General features: G+C 40.9%; 1 protein-coding gene across 4 annotated transcripts in view; it reads left to right on the top strand.

Annotated features, from left to right (window-relative positions):
* Positions 1-11,819, top strand: part of UTRN (utrophin) — a 583,736-nt gene extending 571,917 nt beyond the window's left edge. For all 4 annotated transcript variants that reach the window (XM_038766673.1, XM_038766663.1, XM_038766681.1 and 1 more), the window contains 2 exons: positions 5,412-5,434; positions 9,634-11,819. In XM_038766673.1, coding sequence (XP_038622601.1) covers positions 5,412-5,434; positions 9,634-9,642 — 32 coding nt within the window. In that variant the 3' untranslated portion in view covers positions 9,643-11,819. The remainder of the gene's footprint in view (positions 1-5,411; positions 5,435-9,633) is intronic.
* Positions 11,820-17,574: the final 5,755 nt, after the last annotated feature.

Below are 17,574 nucleotides of genomic sequence, written 5' to 3'. Positions count from 1 at the left end.
TTAGTCGATTAAAATTCTCTCTCCTTGCAGGAATGTCCCTTTTCCCAGGTTAAAACCTTTGTCTTCTTTCTGGGGCTGAAACCAAATTATGCACTGCCTGAGATTCTCCCATTCGAAAGGGAATTTGAGGGCCCAAAAGGGTGAGGATCAAATTGTGGCATTCGTTAAAGGCTTACTATGTGTTAAGCACTGTGCTAATTATTGGGGTTGACATAAGATAACCAGGTCAGGCACACAGGAGGCTCCCAGTCTAAATAGATGGGACAAGTACTGAAACCTCATTTTACGGATGAAGCTGCTGAGGCACAGAGAAGTTTAGTGACTTGCAGAAGGTCACACACCAGGCAAACAATGGAGCTGGAATTAGAACCCAGGTCCCCTGACTCCCAGTTCCACGCTCTTTCCACTATCTGATGGGTGATGATGATGTTAAAGATGATGATATTAAAGTGCTTACTATATACCAAGCATTTCATTCATTCATTCAATCATAGTTATTGAGCGCTTACTGTGTGCAGAGCACTGTACTAAGTGCTTGGGAAGTACAACTTAGAACAGTGCCCAATGCTTAGAACAGTGCCCAGCGCTTAGAACAGTGCTTTGCACATAGTCAGCGCTTAATAAATGCCATCATTTTTATTATTATTACAAGCTGGCAACTTGGGTGGATACAGGTTAATCAGGTTGGACACATGAGCCCGTTGTTGCGTAGGGACTGTCTCTCTTGCCGAATTGCCCTTTCCAAGCACTTGGTACGGTGCTCTGCACACAGTAAGTGCTGGATAAATATGATGGAATGATTTGAATGAATTCCCTGTCCCATCTGGGGCTCACAGTCCAAGGAGAGGGAGAACGGGTATTCCATCTCCATATTACAGAGAGAAAACTAAGGCACGATTAAGGTAAGTAACTTGCCCAAGGTCATATGCAGGACAGTGGTAGAGCTGGGATTAGAACTAAGGTGTCCTCACTCCTATGCCTCTACTCTATTCTCTAAACAACACTTTTCCCCACCTAAAATGTATCATAACTACAGAATCACACTAAGCCATGTCAGTAAGTTCATCCCCTGAAGGCAGGATAGCCAAAACAGATGCGCTTCTATCCAATTATTAAAAAACCTCCAGAAGGAGAATTTCCAGTTTGCTTGGATAAGTAATCTCACTATTTAACAACTAGCTTTAAAGGTAAAACATCCACCCTCAGTTTTTATGGGAATTGCTTTCCTCTTTGTGGGGACATAATCAAAACTACAATATAGTTCAGTAGATTTAAGATTTCTCTTGACATCTCCAACAAAAGAAGGACAAGCCTGTGTTATTCTTGCTCTTTGTATTTGGGGTTTTTAATTCTTCATTTAGTAGCTTGAAGTGTTAAAGCTCAACCCATAAAATGTTTACTTGTAAACATCTTAATGTTCACAGTAGGACATTCAATCACCTTGTTTGAAGTGTATAAACATCTTAATGTTCACAGTAGGACATTCAATCACCTTGGTGGTTAAAGTTTGGACAATATCAGGCATAATTCCTAAAGCCCTGTGGATTATTCCATAATTTTAGAGCATTATTTGGCTGTTTTGCAAATAATTTTCTTACAACATGTTAATAAAATGAGTTGCCAGGGAGAAATCCATGATAGCTAACAAGTCTAAAAAGTGAATCTTAGGGACTGGTTTTGGTGCCAAAATATTAAGACCACAGAAAACCTTCTGTCTGCAAATGCCATTATGTATTTTGAGGAGTTAATGAGAATAATTATCCATTTTATGGGCCCTGACCCTGTATTATTTTTGTGTTTTTAAAATCTTTTGGAAAGTGGACCCTGGACAAAAATGGCAGAATTTAAAAGGTCTATTGGGCAATTTTTCCATGGGGTTTCTGACAGTGGTTTTTAAGCCAGTTAAGGTTTTGCTTTCTGTTCCTCTTCAAGATTATTAATTAATAGTAATTATTATGCATTTACTGTTTGCAGAGTACTGTATTAAGTATTTTGGAAAGTAGAGTAAGTAGACACTATTCCTTCCTTCAAGGAGAATACAATTTACCAGGTGAGACACACATTAAGATGAATTGCAGGTCAGTCAGTCAGGCTATCATATTTATTGAGTGCTTACTGTGTGCAGAACACTGTACTATAAGAAGCAGCATGGCTCAGTGGAAGGAGCACGGGCTTTGGAGTCAGAGGTCATGGGTTCAAATCCCGGCTTGGATGGGTTCAAATCCCGGCTTGGCCGAATGTCAGTGTGTGACTTTAGGCAAGTACTTAACTTATCTGTGCCTCAGTTACCTCATCTGTAAAATGGGGATTAAGACTATGAGCCTCCCATGGGACAATCTGATCACCTTGTAACCTCCCCAGCGGTTAGAACAGTGCTTGGCACATAGTAAACGCTTAATAAATGCCATCATCATTATTACTATTATTACTAAGCATTTGGGAGAGTACAATATAACAATATACGAACACATTCCCTGCCCACAATGAGCTTATAGCCTAGAGGGGGAACAGACATTAATATACATTAAAAAAATTACAAGTTGGGGAGACAGCTGAGTGTAAGGATACATACCTACGTGCTGTAGATGATATGGTCTCAAGTCATAGGTGACACAGAAGGGAGAGAAACTGGGTTGGGCGAATGGGAGCATAGGGAAGACTTCCTGAAGTAGATGTGATTTTAGAGGGCTTTGAAGGTGGGAAGAATAGTGGTCTGATGGATATGAATGGTGAGGAGCAGTAAAATGAAAAGACTGTTTTCCAGAAAAATAGTGCTTTAATGAACAATTCATGCAGGTATATAATATAGCCCAAGACCAACACTTGAGGGCTTATCATAGCAAAATAGGATTGGCATTCTTCCAGAACAAACTCATCCTCTCCAGCTAATGTTAACAGATGAGAATATTATAGTTGTGTGTCATTGGAATTTTGGAATGTTAATTCTGATTTTTCACTCCTCTGTGGATTTAAGAATGCATACTGCCACAATGTATCAGCTCATTTTTTTTTTTTACCAGTTGAGTATTTTTTCACTTCTCACTAGTAATCAGGTATCAAAGCCCAGTGTGCCAGCTCTATGTTGTAAATCTCTACAATTTACTTAAATTATTTTACTAATTTTAGTAGTAATTTATTTTAGGAATTTTAGTTGCTCAGAGAATGTGCATGTTTCTTGATAATAATAATAATAATAATAATAATAGTAATAATAATAATGAATGGTATTTGTTAAATGCTTACTATGTGCCTAGCACTGTTTAAGCACTGGGGTATATACGGGTTACCCAGGCTGTCCCACATGGGCTCACAGTCTTCATCCCCATTTTACAGATGTGGTAACTGAGTCACAGAGAAGTTAAGTGACTTGCCCAAAGTAACACACCTGACAAGTGGCAGAGTCGTAATTAGAACCCATGACCTTGGACTCCCAAGTCCGTGCTCTTTCCACTAAGCCATGCTACTTCTCTGAAAAAAGGGAGCAGAGAGAGAGATACACAAACATTTATCTCAGCCTCCCCTCACACACTGAACAGTGTTTGAGTTATGGCCTTTGTAAAAAAAAAAATCTAACCTTCAAGTTATTTTCATCAAGTTTCAGTTTCAAATTCTGGTGCATTAAATCACTTCCAGTTTATTCCAGACAAAGAGCTGGTTAAAGGAGTTTATTTGGGATGCAATGTTCATATTTAGGTGGCCCTGAATGGTGGAATTGTACCCCTGTCAACAGTCAGTCTTCTCTGTCATTTTAATGGGGTAGATATTAGTTGTTGAATGAAACATGCAGTGTCTTTATTCAGTGGACTGAAGTGTCTGTGGTTTGCAGATTTTTATGTGACACTCATTCAAGGCACAAATACACTAAATTTAGCAAGTTCTTGGTTTTCTTTTTTCCCTCGAAAAAGTCTTTTTAAAAGTCATGAATAGATGAGCATCTAATGCATTCTGTTCAATGGAGATGAGATTAAAAAGTAATGATTTGAAGGTAGGCAGGATAAAACCTTAGAGTAAAATCTCTAATCACTTCGGAGCAGAAAGGTCCAACTTCTTTTAGGAAGCAGTTTACACAACCACCGTCTTCCCTTTAACATTTATCCTACATCACAGGAGTAAATTAGGTAAAATTGGAAATAACCCTGAGCAAGTGTATACCCTTACAAATGATATCTGAAGCTTAAAATCTATTTAGACTTCTATTTACTATCACTTTAAATTTAAAAAAATCCCATCCATCTCAAATACCCAATTTATTCTCTCCAAGAGATAATTAATCTAAATTATCCTGAAGTTCGTGGCCTGACACTTTAGACTAGAGTTACTGCAGTGCCCTGCAAGAGTCAGGTTATGACCTACTGACCTAGCAGGATTTATATCAGTGTGTTGCCATTATCGTTAATGGCCCTTATTCAGTGCTTACTGTGTACGGGGCACTGTACTAAGCACTTGGGCGAGTATGATACAGTAGAGTTAGTAGACACATTCCCTCCCCACAACAATCAAATGAGAAGAATTTACTGTGTTTGCAAAGCTTTTATTTCAGTAAGCTAGCACATGGTTTGTAAACTTGGATGAGGTAAAAATAAAACAGGGATATTTCAAAGCGCTCAATCAAAGAAACTTATTTTTTCATTAATTAATAAGTTTCTTGAAAGCAGGGTCCATATTCACCCTTGTGTACACTCCCTAAGCACTTCATCATCAATGATATTTATTGAGCACTTTCTGTGTGCAGAGCACCATACTAATCATTTGGGAGAGTACACTACAGCAGAACTGGTAGACACGTTCCCTGCCCACAATGAGCTTACAGTCTAGAGCACTTGGTACTGTGCTCTGCACATAGGCACAGTAGATAATAATAATAATGATGATGATGGCATTTGTTAAGCACTTACTATGTGCCAAGCACTCTTCTAAGCACTGGGGTAAATACAAGGTAATCAGTTTGTCGCAGGTGGAGCTCACAGTCTCAATCCCCATTTTACAGATGAGATAACTGAGGCACAGAGAATTGACTTGCCCAAGGTCACACAGCAGACAAGTGGTGGAGCCAGGATTAGAACCCATGACCTCTGACTCTCAAGCCCAAGCTCTTGCCACTAGGCCATGCTGCTCCTCTTACATTAGATGATGACCCGGATGAATGCAACAGTTATGAGGATCAATTGTGTTCCGATGCACAGTAGATGTTACTGACCGTGCTGGTAATTTTATTGCTTTCCACTTGTTAGACCATTATCTTATGCAAGTAGTAAATTCCACCCATCTGCCCCACTAAAAGTGCTACCTGAAAAGCATATATTTGCTTAAGTGTTCATAGGTTTTTCAAGGATTACAACAGGAGTGGCTGTATCTAATGATGAAAACACCTTGTAGTTTACTGCATTAGTTTGTTTTGTTTTCCCTTTCAGCAAATCTCACTGGCAGAACACAGGTAAGAAGGGGTTTTTTGGCTTTGGTTGTGCAATGTGCCTTTGCTGGTAGTGATTGAAGGTAAATGGATTTACCCCATTTTAATTCAGGAATAAATTTCAAGTTTCTGGTAACTTTTGGTGGCCTTCACATGAAAGAAAGAGAACTGTTCAGTGTTTAAGTGCTGATGATTCATCACACAAAAAGAAAATTCTTGCTTGAAAATTAGTGGCTCAGAATATCTTTCTTTGTGGGAAGTGCTAAAGAAGTGTGAGCTCCCCAGCTCTTTGTTGAGTCTGAGTGTTCCTTAATGGAATCATTTAGGTGGGGTGCATCACTCTTGAAGATATATGGTCATTATTCTCCAAACCCCTTCAACAAAATATCCACATAGTGGAACTTTTACAGTGACTAGACTTGAAGTGAAATGAAAGCTACAAAAACGTGTCCACTACTAAGGAAAAAGGTTTAATTTAAGAAGTTGCTGGGAGCCATTGCACTGACACCTTCTGACTTGAATGTTTTCCTCAAAATAGTAGTATATTAACTGCTTTGATAGCAGTAGGCCGTGTTTACATAGTTCAAATAAAAATTGGACAGGGGAATGAGGGACTATTTTCCTCCATGTGTTTATCTATTAAGCTCGTTGAAGCAATGAAGTATTTATTTTGTATTCTGTTCGTGAATTGCATTTTTAACTCTTGAGTGACAAGGCACCATCAAAAGAAGTATCTAGCATGTATTTTATGATAAATGAAAACACAGGAGCAGCACATTTATCATTGAGTCAAATTGTGTCCAACTCCTCAAAGGCCCTGGCAGTGTTCATTACATTGAGTCAAATTGTGTCCCACTCCTCAAAGGCCCTGGCAGTGTTCATTACCAAACAGTTCTTCACAAAGCCCATGCCAACCAATTCAGCCAGTAGTCCACCCTGGCTCTGGAATTACCATGGGTAATTGAAATCACACTAAATAAAAAAAAAACCTCTCTTTTAGTCAGTCAGTCAATCATATTTATTAAGGGCTTACTGTGTGCAGAATACTGTACTAAGCACTTGGTAGAGAACAGTATAACAAACACAGCTTACAGTCTAGAGAGTTTACAGCTCTAGCTTACAGTCTAGAGTGGGAGATGAGCATTAATATAAATATAATTACAGATATGTAGATAAGTGATGTGGAGCTGGGTGAAGAGATGTATAAACGGAGCAAGTTAGGGCAACACAGAAGGGAGTTGAAGAAAAGGAAAAGGGCTTAGTCAGGGAAAACCTCTTGGAGGAGGTGTGCCTTCAAGAAGTCCCGGAATGTGGGGAAAATAATTGTTTGTTGGATATGTGGAGGGAGGGCATTCTAGGCCAAAGGTGGGCAAGAGGTTGATGGTAAGGTAAATGAGATCGAGGTACAAGTGAGAAGGTTAGCATTAGAGGTAGGAAGTGTGCTGGCTGGGGTGTAGTGAGAGAGTAGCGAGGTGAGGTAGGAGGTGACAAGGCAATTGAGTGCCCTAAAGCCAGTGGTGAGGAGTTTCTGATGCAGAGGTGGATGGGCAACCACTGGAGGTTTTTAAGGAGTAAGGAAACATGGCCTGAACGTTTCTAAAGAAAAATGATCCAGGTAGCAGAGTGAAGTGTGGACTGACACTTCGCAACATTGCCAAGATCCTCCCTTTCCTCTCCATCCAAACTGCTACCCTGCTCGTTCAAGTGCTCATCCTATTCCGTCTGGACTAGTGCATCAGCCTCCTCTCCAATCTCCCATCCTCGTGTCTCTCCCCACTTCAATCCATCCTTCACGCCGCTGCCCAGATTGTCTTTGTCCAGAAACGCTCTGGGCATGTTACTCCCCTCCTCAAAATTCTCCAGTGGCTACCAATCAATCTGCGCATCAGGCAGAAACTCCGCACCCTGGGCTTCATGGCTCTCCATCACCTAGCCCCCTCCTACCTCACCTCCCTTCTCTCCTTCTACAGCCTAGCCCGCACCCTCCGCTCCTCTGCCGCTAATCTCCTCACCATGCCTCGTTCTCGCCTGTCCCGCCGTCGACCCCTGGCCCACGTCATCACCCTGGCCTGGAATGCCCTCCCTCTGCCCATCCGCCAAGCTAGCTCTCTTCCTCCCTTCAAGGCCCTTCTGAGAGCTCACCTCCTCCAGGAGGCCTTCCCAGACTGAGCCCCCTCCTTCCTCTCCCCCTTCCCCCGCTCCATCCCCCCCATCTTAACTCCTTCCCTTCCCCACAGCACCTGTCTATATGTATATATGTTTGTACATATTTATTACTCTATTTATTTTACTTGTACATATCTATTCTATTTATTTCATTTTGTTAATATGTTTGGTTTTGTTCTCTGTCTCCCCCTTACTGTGAGCCCACTGTTGGGTAGGGACTGTCTCTATATGTTGCCAACTTGTACTTCCCAAGTGGTTAGTACAGTGCTCTGCACACAGTAAGCGCTCAATAAATACGATTGATTGACTGGACTGGGGAACGACAGGAGGCAGGGAGGTCAACAAGGAGGCAGATACAATAATCAAGACAAGATAGGATAAGTGATTGGATTAATGTGGTAGCTGTTTGGATGGAGAGGAAAGGGAGGATTTTAGTGATATTGTGAAACCCTCTCCCACATCATGCTTCAAGTAGCATGAGTTGACTCTGATTTCCCTTCCTCTTCTCACTTTCTCCTTCCCTCTCGTGAAGATGCTCAGCAGCCCCAAAGTAACCAAGAATGATAAAGAGGAGAAGCATGGGCTCTAAAAGCAAAGTGAAAAAGAACAAAGCTAGAAGGCACCCCGTTTCTCGTAGTCTATTTCCCACCCTTTACTCTCAACCACTTTTTCCCCTCTCCTTTCTGCTCTTAGCCTGTCACCCGCCCCTTTTCTGGTGAGCAGCAAATGGGGCTGGGCATTCCCACTGAGGCTTGGTCAGAGCAGAGGAAGGGGAAAGGGAAGGGCATCATCCTAGCTTTGCTCACCCCAGAGTGTTCAAACAGGAAGCCGGGGCCAGGGGACGTGAAGGCAGGGAGTAGGTTGAGCCTGGAAGACAGTGACTCAGCCCTATTTACAGAACTTCTTTATCATCCTGGGGTTTCAAATTCCAAGTGGTGGTTTTGTGAAAACAGGGAGAATTTTTTCATATTGTCCAGAAACAGGTTTTTTTTTTTCCCCACTTTTTAAAGTTTCCAGGTTTGTCAAAGCTCCTGTATTTTGAGCGGGACAGTGCACTCCCTGTGGAAAATGTCAGAGCACTGCAGTCTGAACTCTGAATAATAATAATCATGATGGTATTTCTTAAGCGCTTACTATGTGCCAAGCACTGTTCTAAGCGCTGGGGTAAATACAAGGTAATACGTCGGGCTCACAGTCTCAACCCCCATTTTACAGATGAGGTAACTGAGGCACAGAGAAGCAGTGTAGCTCGGTTCAAAGAGCCCGGGCTTTGGAGTCAGAGGTCAGGAGTTCCAATCCCAGCTCCACCAACTGTCACCTGTGTGACTTTGGGCAAGTCACTTAACTCCTCTGTGCCTCAGTTACCTCATCTGTAAAATGGGGATTAAGACTGTGAGCCCCCTGTGGGACAACCTGATCACCTTGTAACCTTCCCATCTTAGAACAGTGCTTTGCACATAGTAAGCATTTAATAAATGCCATCATGATCATCACAGAGAAGTTAAGTGACTTGCCCAAGGTCACACAGCAGACAGGTTACAGAACCGGGATTAGAACCCACAACCTCCGACTCCAAAACCCAGACTCTTTCCACTAAGCCACAGTGCTTCTCTGAACCTGACTCCCGTCCGTTGCTCAGGGAAAGGATGGAATTATTGGTCTTTCCCACTTGAAGGCTCCAGAATTACCTGTCTCCCATCCCTAATACAATACAGTTGTCATGATTCTTCCAACATTGCGTTTTGGTTTTTTTTTTAATGTGCTTCTTGTTGGGGTGCCTAGAAAGCAAAAGCTACAGTCATGGTAAAAAGGTTTTTTGGTTGTTGCTTTTTCCCGGAGAGGAGGCTTGTAAAGGGTGAGGAGAGAAAGATGATAGTCACTCCCCTGTGCTACAGTATTCAAGAGGAGATTAACTGTCGGAGGGACAGAAATATTACCCAAATTCCACAGAAAGAATCCAGCCATGTTATTTTTTTTCTTGAAATGCTGACAGGTTTGTATTTCCTATAGTTTTTTATGTAAATGTTGTTCTGACAGCATTTTTCTTATTCCCACAGGCAATGTGAAATATTCACCCAGGCAACCAACACTTCCTGACATATAGTACTGCCCTTTTCAGCAAAGGCCTGTTCCAACATCCATTTAATCAGAAGCTGCATGGCACCTTGAAACACATTCTGTTTAGCTCTGACTGTGTGTTCTACTGAAGGAGTAAAACACTGAATATCCAAAGATGGGGATGTTGTGTTTTTATAATAACCATTGGTTCTTATTTTCTTCTTCCCTTTCTATGCAATTGTAAATTAACGAACAGAGAGGTATTTGGAAATGGTTATACATTTGTCTTTGATTTGTTTATATAAATATACAGTACTGGGAAAGGGGGCGGGGGCTTTATATACAGTTCCTTTTTTAACAACCATAAGGAGATTGCATAAAGAATCAGAAGCAAAATGTTGCATTTTTACATTCCTTTCTGTTCCTCAGTCACCTTGTAAAATAACTTCATTATCTTTTGACACTCTTGCCATTCTGTACAGATTATTTATATTCACTTGCCATTGGACCTTATATATTTCTGAAGATCCTATCTATAACTGTTTCTTGACTTATCCAAATTAATAATAATCAACTATTACTAATTATTGATTAATATTAATTAACTACTATAACGATTAAATCTCACACCAGAGCAGTGTGCATATTACGTCACTTCACCTAACCCTGTGCACTCATTTTGGATATCTTTGAGCTCTTGAACAAAAATAAAAATTTCACGTGCCCAAGTTTCATTTTATTGAGCTATTTTTGATTTACCCACATTGTAGGTTGGTGTTCATACTCTTAATAGATTTCAAATGTCACTCCGTAGGAGTTCAAAAGATAAAAAAACATCCATTAGTTTCTTCTCTCCTATTAAGCATGTGTTCATTTTTACCCCAAAACTATATCTTCACATCTTTTCCCATTTTCCACTGTCTATATCTGTCATGAAATATAAGCCAGCCCCTCCCCAAATTGCAGATGGATAGTTGAGCGCCAAAATGTGTTTGATTTGCCCTTTGAGAGTGTATTTTTCATTGTTACTTTTTTAAAAGCCTTTTCAATTTCCACTGTCTAGATGTTAATTTAATTCTGAAAGCCCAAGTTAACCAAATACCATTCCTTCATACTTGCTGACTCCTTTCTTCTAGGTAGGGGGTCAGATTACTGGTTCTGGTTCATTGAAGTCCGCATTAGGATAGCAGGTCCTGTTCCACAAATTGGCCCTTGGTCACTTTCAGGATCCATATCTAATTAGTGAATTTCAACAAGCCATAGGGTTTATCAATCAATCAATCATTTATTGAGCGCTTTCTGTGTGCAGACCACTATACTAAGCGCTTGGGAGAGTACAGTACAACGAATTTGGTAGACGCATGCTTCCCACAAGGAGCTTGTAGCCTAGAAGGGGAGCTTAGAGTCTAGAGGGTTTGTAAACAAGTCAGGAAGCTTGTGCCCTATCTTAGACAAAGAAGACTTTACGTCACAGAAGGAAGTCTCCAAATGTGTTTAGGATCTGCTGAACACTTTTATTCGGACATAGGGGCTGATAAAATTTTGTGATATCTCTCCTTTGCTTCTCATCAATTATTTTGGCCCAGGTGGAGGCCCAAAGTGAGCAATTTTATGAAGTAGGCTCCATTTTATCCCATCTTTTTTGGAAGGGTTTGGGTGGGGTGGGGGTTGGGTTGTATTTGCAGCATAGATATTTTGAGAAGAAGAAAAAATGTTTTATACTAGAGGAAAGCCATGACCACCTTTCTACCTCAGACCCATCTTCATTCATAATATTTGGAATAGCTTTATGCTGCTGTTTTCTGCAAAGTCTGTAGCTTTTACTGGACCACAGCAAATACAAGGAAAATGCCTCTTTAAGGGAAAAAAAACTCCCTTAACTCTGAAATTCTCAATTGTAGATTTGGTGTCTTATTATTATTTTGAGAGGTATCGTATAAAATTTGTTTTCTGCCTGTATTTGTGTGCAAAACATGTCCTCTATTCTGCTACTGAGTAAAAGCTCCTTAAAACACTACATTGTAACATTTTTCCTCTGAATAATACAATAAATATATTGCAGTAACATTTAAAAAAGGTATGTAGTTCTTTTGAAGTGCATAGTAAAGAACTGATAACACCACAGTTTAATCTTGGTTACATGCTGTATTTTTCATTCTGAATAAAAGTAATTTTTAACACAAAATTGCTTTGATATTCCTGAGCTGAGAAATAAGCATTTAAAAAGAATTTTGTTCCATAGTGATCAGTCTCGGAGACACATTTAAGAAAATAAAATGTAGAAGAAAATGCTTTCCTAATCTCCGTATATTTTCTGCAATTTCATTATTTTTCAGTCTTCCTCTATTTTCTTTTCTTTCCTCATCTCTCTTTTCCTCTCTCTCCGTTTCTCATCCTTCTCCTCTTTTCTGATAGATTTTAAATGTAAATAACTAGAGGGTATGAGGCCTAATGAAAGAAAAGAAAGGACATTTTGCTGTTACACATAGCACATGGAGCCATTTCATGCTTGACCTGAAATTTAATCTGGGGCCAATGGCAGAGTCAGTGACAGCCCCTTTGATTCCATTTTGCCCCCAGGGTGCTCATCCAATTGATGTGTATTGTATCTGATCCAATTTTTGAAAAACTTGGCTATTTTCCTCAGTTTCAGAGATGATCCGAACTGCTCATTTGCAGTAAATGATAAGATTATTTCCCAATATATTTCCAAAATGTATGGTGTTGCTTGGACCTAAATAGGTAATTTTTCCCTTCTATCACAGTAAGAAAGCAAAAACCTAGCTAATAAAGAACATGTACATTGAGTCTGACGGCAAGTTTTGAGGGAAATGAAATTTAATAATTGTAATATTTGTTAGGTGCTTACTATGTGCTAAAGCCTGTGCTAAGCACTAGAGTCAGTACACGATGTCAGGTCGGGATTCAAATGCTTTAGATGAAATAAATGAATTTTTAGCCCCCAGGATACTGACTTTATTGAATGAATGCTTAGAGGATATGTGTGTTCTTCATATTCTATCTCTATATATCAATCAGTGGTATTTATTGAGTACTTTCTGTGTGCAGAACACTGTACTAAGCATTTGGAAGAGTACAATATAACAATGTATGCATGTATATAAATAGATGAGAAGCGGTGTTGCCTAGTGGATAGAGCATGGGCCTGGGATTCCGAAGGACATATAACAATGTATACATGTATGTAAATAGATGAGAAGCAGTGTTGCCTAGTGGATAGAGCATGGGCCTGGGATTCAGAAGGAATTCTCCACATGTCTCCTGGGTGACCTTAGGCAAATTGATCAATTTCTCTTTGCCTCAGTTACCTCATCTGCAAAATGGGGATTAAGATTGTGAGCCCTATGTGGGGACAGCAACTGTATCCAACGTGATTCGGTTGGATTAGGCTGTATCTACCCCAGCGCTTAGTAAAATGCCTGACACATAGTAAACACTCAACAAATATCATGAAAAATATCTATGTGTGTATCTATATGTGTGTATATTCATATAAAACCAAACATACTCTCCAGATCCTTTAATGGGGCCTCCACTAGCCCAGGAATCAAGGAGGGTATTTGTAATGAAGAGAACATCTTTTCTCACCTTGGTAAGAGGCCATTGGGAGCTCTTGTGATTCACACAAATGAAAATACATGTTCAGTGCCCTGGCCTCTCTATTACAAAACCTATGTACCTGTGGCAAGTTTGTAAAAGCCAAGGATAAAATTAGCAGTAAAACCATAGACAAAGAGACCAAAGCGTCCCAAAGCTCTGAGTTTGTGCTTACTTTGGAGGTTTTCTGTAGTGGGTCACTGCTATTCCTTTAAGAAGACCTTGCTAATCAGGGCAGTCTAATGCCACAGCTGTGCCTCAATGGCTGAGGCTTAATTAGTCAGGTGGCCAGCTGAGTGTAGATAGAGCACGTGAAGATCAGGTTACAGTCACATCAGGAAGGAACAGAACTTCCTCTGTTGTTGACCGAAAGGGAAAGGAAATATCAGTGAATCTCAGGACTCAGGAAAGTCTCCAGTCTCTCGAGGAAAAGGGAACTTCCAGGATTGATTAATCCTAACCCGAGGACAGGATCCTTTGCAGTTTGAGTTGTGGCTGCTGATTTGGAGATGCCTGAACTGGAAAAGAAGACATCATGGAGAGGATCCTGCTTGTGTGCTGTGTACTGTTCCCAAAGTAAGTCATGTCTCCTCTAATACCCCAAGTACAATTGTGGCCCTGTGCTAGTCCTTCACCTTTTTGTCTTTCAAACTGGATAATTACTAGGGTGAGTTTTGTGCAGGTTTACTTCTTTGTCAATGCTGTTGTTACTTTTTGGAATTGGGTTTGACTAATCAGAAGAAAATAATACCCAGGTTTCTGTCCCAAATGTTGAATTTAAGATTGAAAGCTGAGTTTACTTTTCAATGTTTTCTTTTTAAAGCCTTATTTCTCCTTGTCACAAGAATTGGAGCACTGAATTCTTTGATAAAGACACAGATAGGGGCTAAGCAATTTTTTATCATTCTTTTTTTAAAGGTGCTGAAAAGTATTAGTGAAGGAATTGATGTCAGGAAAAATCAACAATTGCCAGTGAAAATATTCATAGTAGATTAAATTGTGATGGTTGAGACAAATCTGTGTTGGTTTGTCTGACCTTTTTCAGAAGATCATTTTTGTGAGATGTTTGACTAAAAGATTAAGGATGTAGTATGATTCAAGTTTATAGAGAGCTGGAAAGCTAGGGAATGGCTTGAAGTGTCATTTTATGATAGTATCTGTGGGAGGATAAGAAAGGATTTCTTTGGACTTGCTTACTGAAGGAATCAAATGCATATAGCTATTGATTACCATGTTCTGAAAGGTTCAACCTTTTCACTTAGTTTGGAATGGATGCTTCAATTTTTAGTATTTCATCGGTTTCCCTCCCCAAAATGAGAATTTCAGACAGAGATGTGTCGATTTTCTTATGGAGACTCACGGTCCCATATCATTGCCTGGCCCAGAAACCTAGTGCTGCCCACCTAAGAGGCTAGGCAGGCTAGTAGCAAGTGCCAGGGGAAAGGGGAGGATAACGAGCCATCTCAGGCACAGTTGCCTGTTGCAACACCAGGCCAGTCAGGAGACCAGAATGCAGAAGAAGGAATTCCATTGTTTTGTATGTGTTTGTGTAATATAGTCTAATGCTCTGTTTTGTGTGTGTATATATTTGTCCATTCATTCAATTGTATTTATTGAGCACTTTGTGCAGAGCACTGTACTAAGCACTTTAGAAGTACAAATCTGCAACAACATATAGAGACAGTCCCTACCCAACAACGGGCTCCCAGTCTAGAAGGGGGAGACAGACAACAAAACAAAACAAGTAGACAGGTGTCAATACCATCAGAATAAATACATAAATAGAATGCATATAGCTATATATCATAACATTTGAAAGTCCTGAATTGTGTTGGGAAAAATGATATAGTTATCAAGACACCTTCTGTTACACTGAAAATAAGCTACTGATATTTGTGTGATTAAGAAACAAGGTTGGAAAAACTATGTTTCTAATCCACCAAACAGTGCTCATATGTTACTAATCTATGTTAACTCAAGTCCCTTGGAAAAATATCAAGAACCAATTTTTCAGTAGGTGCATGAATCCATTGCTCCAACTTCGTCTCCCATGTGCTTTACCACCTGCTCTGCAACAATCAATCATTCAGTGCTATTTATTGAACCCATTCTTTGGGCAGAACACTGCCCAAAGTAGGCACTTAGTATATATGACGGTAGGAGTCCATTGTGGGCAGGGAACATGGCTACCAACTCCATTATATTGTACTCTCCCAAGTCCATACTTCATGCCACTGCCCTGATTGTCTCCATACTTCACGCCGCTGCCCGGATTGTCTTTGTCCAGAAATGCTCTGAGCAAGTTACTCCCCTCCTCAAAAATCTCCAGTGGCTACCAATCAATCTGCGCATCAGGCAAAAACCCCTCACCCTCGGCTTCAAGGCTCTCCATCACCTCGCCCCCTCCTACCTCACCTCCCTTCTCTCCTTCTACAACCCAGCCCTCACCCTCCGCTCCTCTGCCACTAATCCCTCACCGTACCTCGTTCTCGCCTGTCCCGCCATCGACCCCCAGCCCACGTCCTCCCCCGGGCCTGGAATGCCCTCCCTCTGCCCATCCGCCAAGCTAGCTCTCTTCCTCCCTTCAAGGCCCTACTGAGAGCTCACCTCCTCCAGGAGGCCTTCCCAGACAGAGCCCCCTCCTTCCTCTCCCCCTCGTCCCCCTCTTCATCCCCCCGTCTTACCTCCTTCCCTTCCCCACAGCACCTGTATACATGTATATATGTTTGTACATATTTATTACTCTATTTTACTTGTACATATCTATTCTATTTATTTTATTTTGTTAATATGTTTGGTTTTGTTCTCTGTCTCCCCCTTCTAGACTGTGAGCCCACTGTTGGGTAGGGACTGTCTCTATATGTTGCCAACTTGTACTTCCCAAGCGCTTAGTACAGTGCTCTGCACACAGTAAGCACTCAACAAATACAATTGATTGATTACAGTGCTCTGCACATAGTAAATGCTCAATAAATGTGATAGGTGCATAATTTAATATTTTTAAGTACTTACTGTGGACAGAGCACTGGAAAAGCATACACAGGGGGAATTACACAGTCCCTGACCCACCAGGGGCTCACTGTATAGGCATTTCTCTAACATGTGATTAGGTTTCTGACATATTAGAATCATAACATGTTCTAGACTGTAAGCTCATTGTGGGCAGAGAATGTCTACCAACTCTGTTATATTGTACTCTCCCAAGCGCTTAGTATGGTGTTCTGCATACAGTAAGGGCTCAATAAATACCATTGATTGCTAACCATGATCATTGCCACACATGTGCACACAGCTGTTTTTCTGACCCTGCATCATATGCTCTCCAGGTGGATGTATGTTGATGGAGCATTGCATAACAGAGTTCTATCCAAAATGTGGAGTGGAGATACGTGTGAAGGGAGAACTGAGTACAGTTTTAAATACAAACCATCACCACTTAACAAATACCATTAAAAAAGAGGGGCCAAAGGCAAGCAGCACAGCTTCACAAGTCTACCAGGGTTCTCCATCCAGAGCCTTTGACCATTTTACAGATGAGGTAACTGAGGCCCAGAGAGGTTAAGTGACTTGCCCAAGATCACACAGCAGACATGTGGCGGAGTTGATATTCGAACCCATGACCTCTGACTCCAAAGCCCGTGCTCTTTCCACTGAGCCACGCTGCTTGTACTTCCCAAGCGCTTAGTACAGTGCTCTGCACACAGTAAGCGCTCAATAAATGCGATTGATGATGATGATATTTATTACTCTATTGATTTATTTATCTTGTACATGTCTATTCTATTTATTTTATTTTGTTAGCATGTTTGGTTTTGTTGTCTGTCTCCCCCTTTTAGACTGTGAGCCCACTGCTGGGTAGGGACCGTCTCTATGTCGCCAACTTGTACTTCCCCAGCGCTTAGTACAGTGCTCTGCACACAGTAAGTGCTCAATAAATACGATTGATGATGATTTTGAGACTTCCTCCCCCTGACCTAGTAGTAGATGACACTTTTTTATAAGGTATTCTTATTCTCACCATAAATTTGGGCAGCCTTCCACTCAGTTTTCCACATGAGATCCCAGGCTTGGGAGTCAGAGGGCCCGGGTTCTAGTCCCAGCCCTCCCACTTGTCTGCTGTGTGGCCTTTGGCATATCTCTTGACTTCTCTGTGCCTCAGTTGCCTCATTTGTAAAATGGGGATTGACTGTGAGCCCCGTGTGAGACATGGACTGCCCAACCGATTTTCTTCTGTCCACCTCAGCAGTTAGTAAGTGCTTGTATACCATCATTAGTATTACTATGTGCCAGGCACTGTACTAACTGCTGGGGTGGTAAGTACT

This window comes from Tachyglossus aculeatus, chromosome 2 (genome assembly GCF_015852505.1).
Source record: "Tachyglossus aculeatus isolate mTacAcu1 chromosome 2, mTacAcu1.pri, whole genome shotgun sequence".
NCBI classification, from domain to species: Eukaryota; Metazoa; Chordata; class Mammalia; order Monotremata; family Tachyglossidae; genus Tachyglossus; species Tachyglossus aculeatus.
Note: the sequence above shows the minus strand (reverse complement) of the source record. Positions and strands in the feature narration are given on the sequence as shown.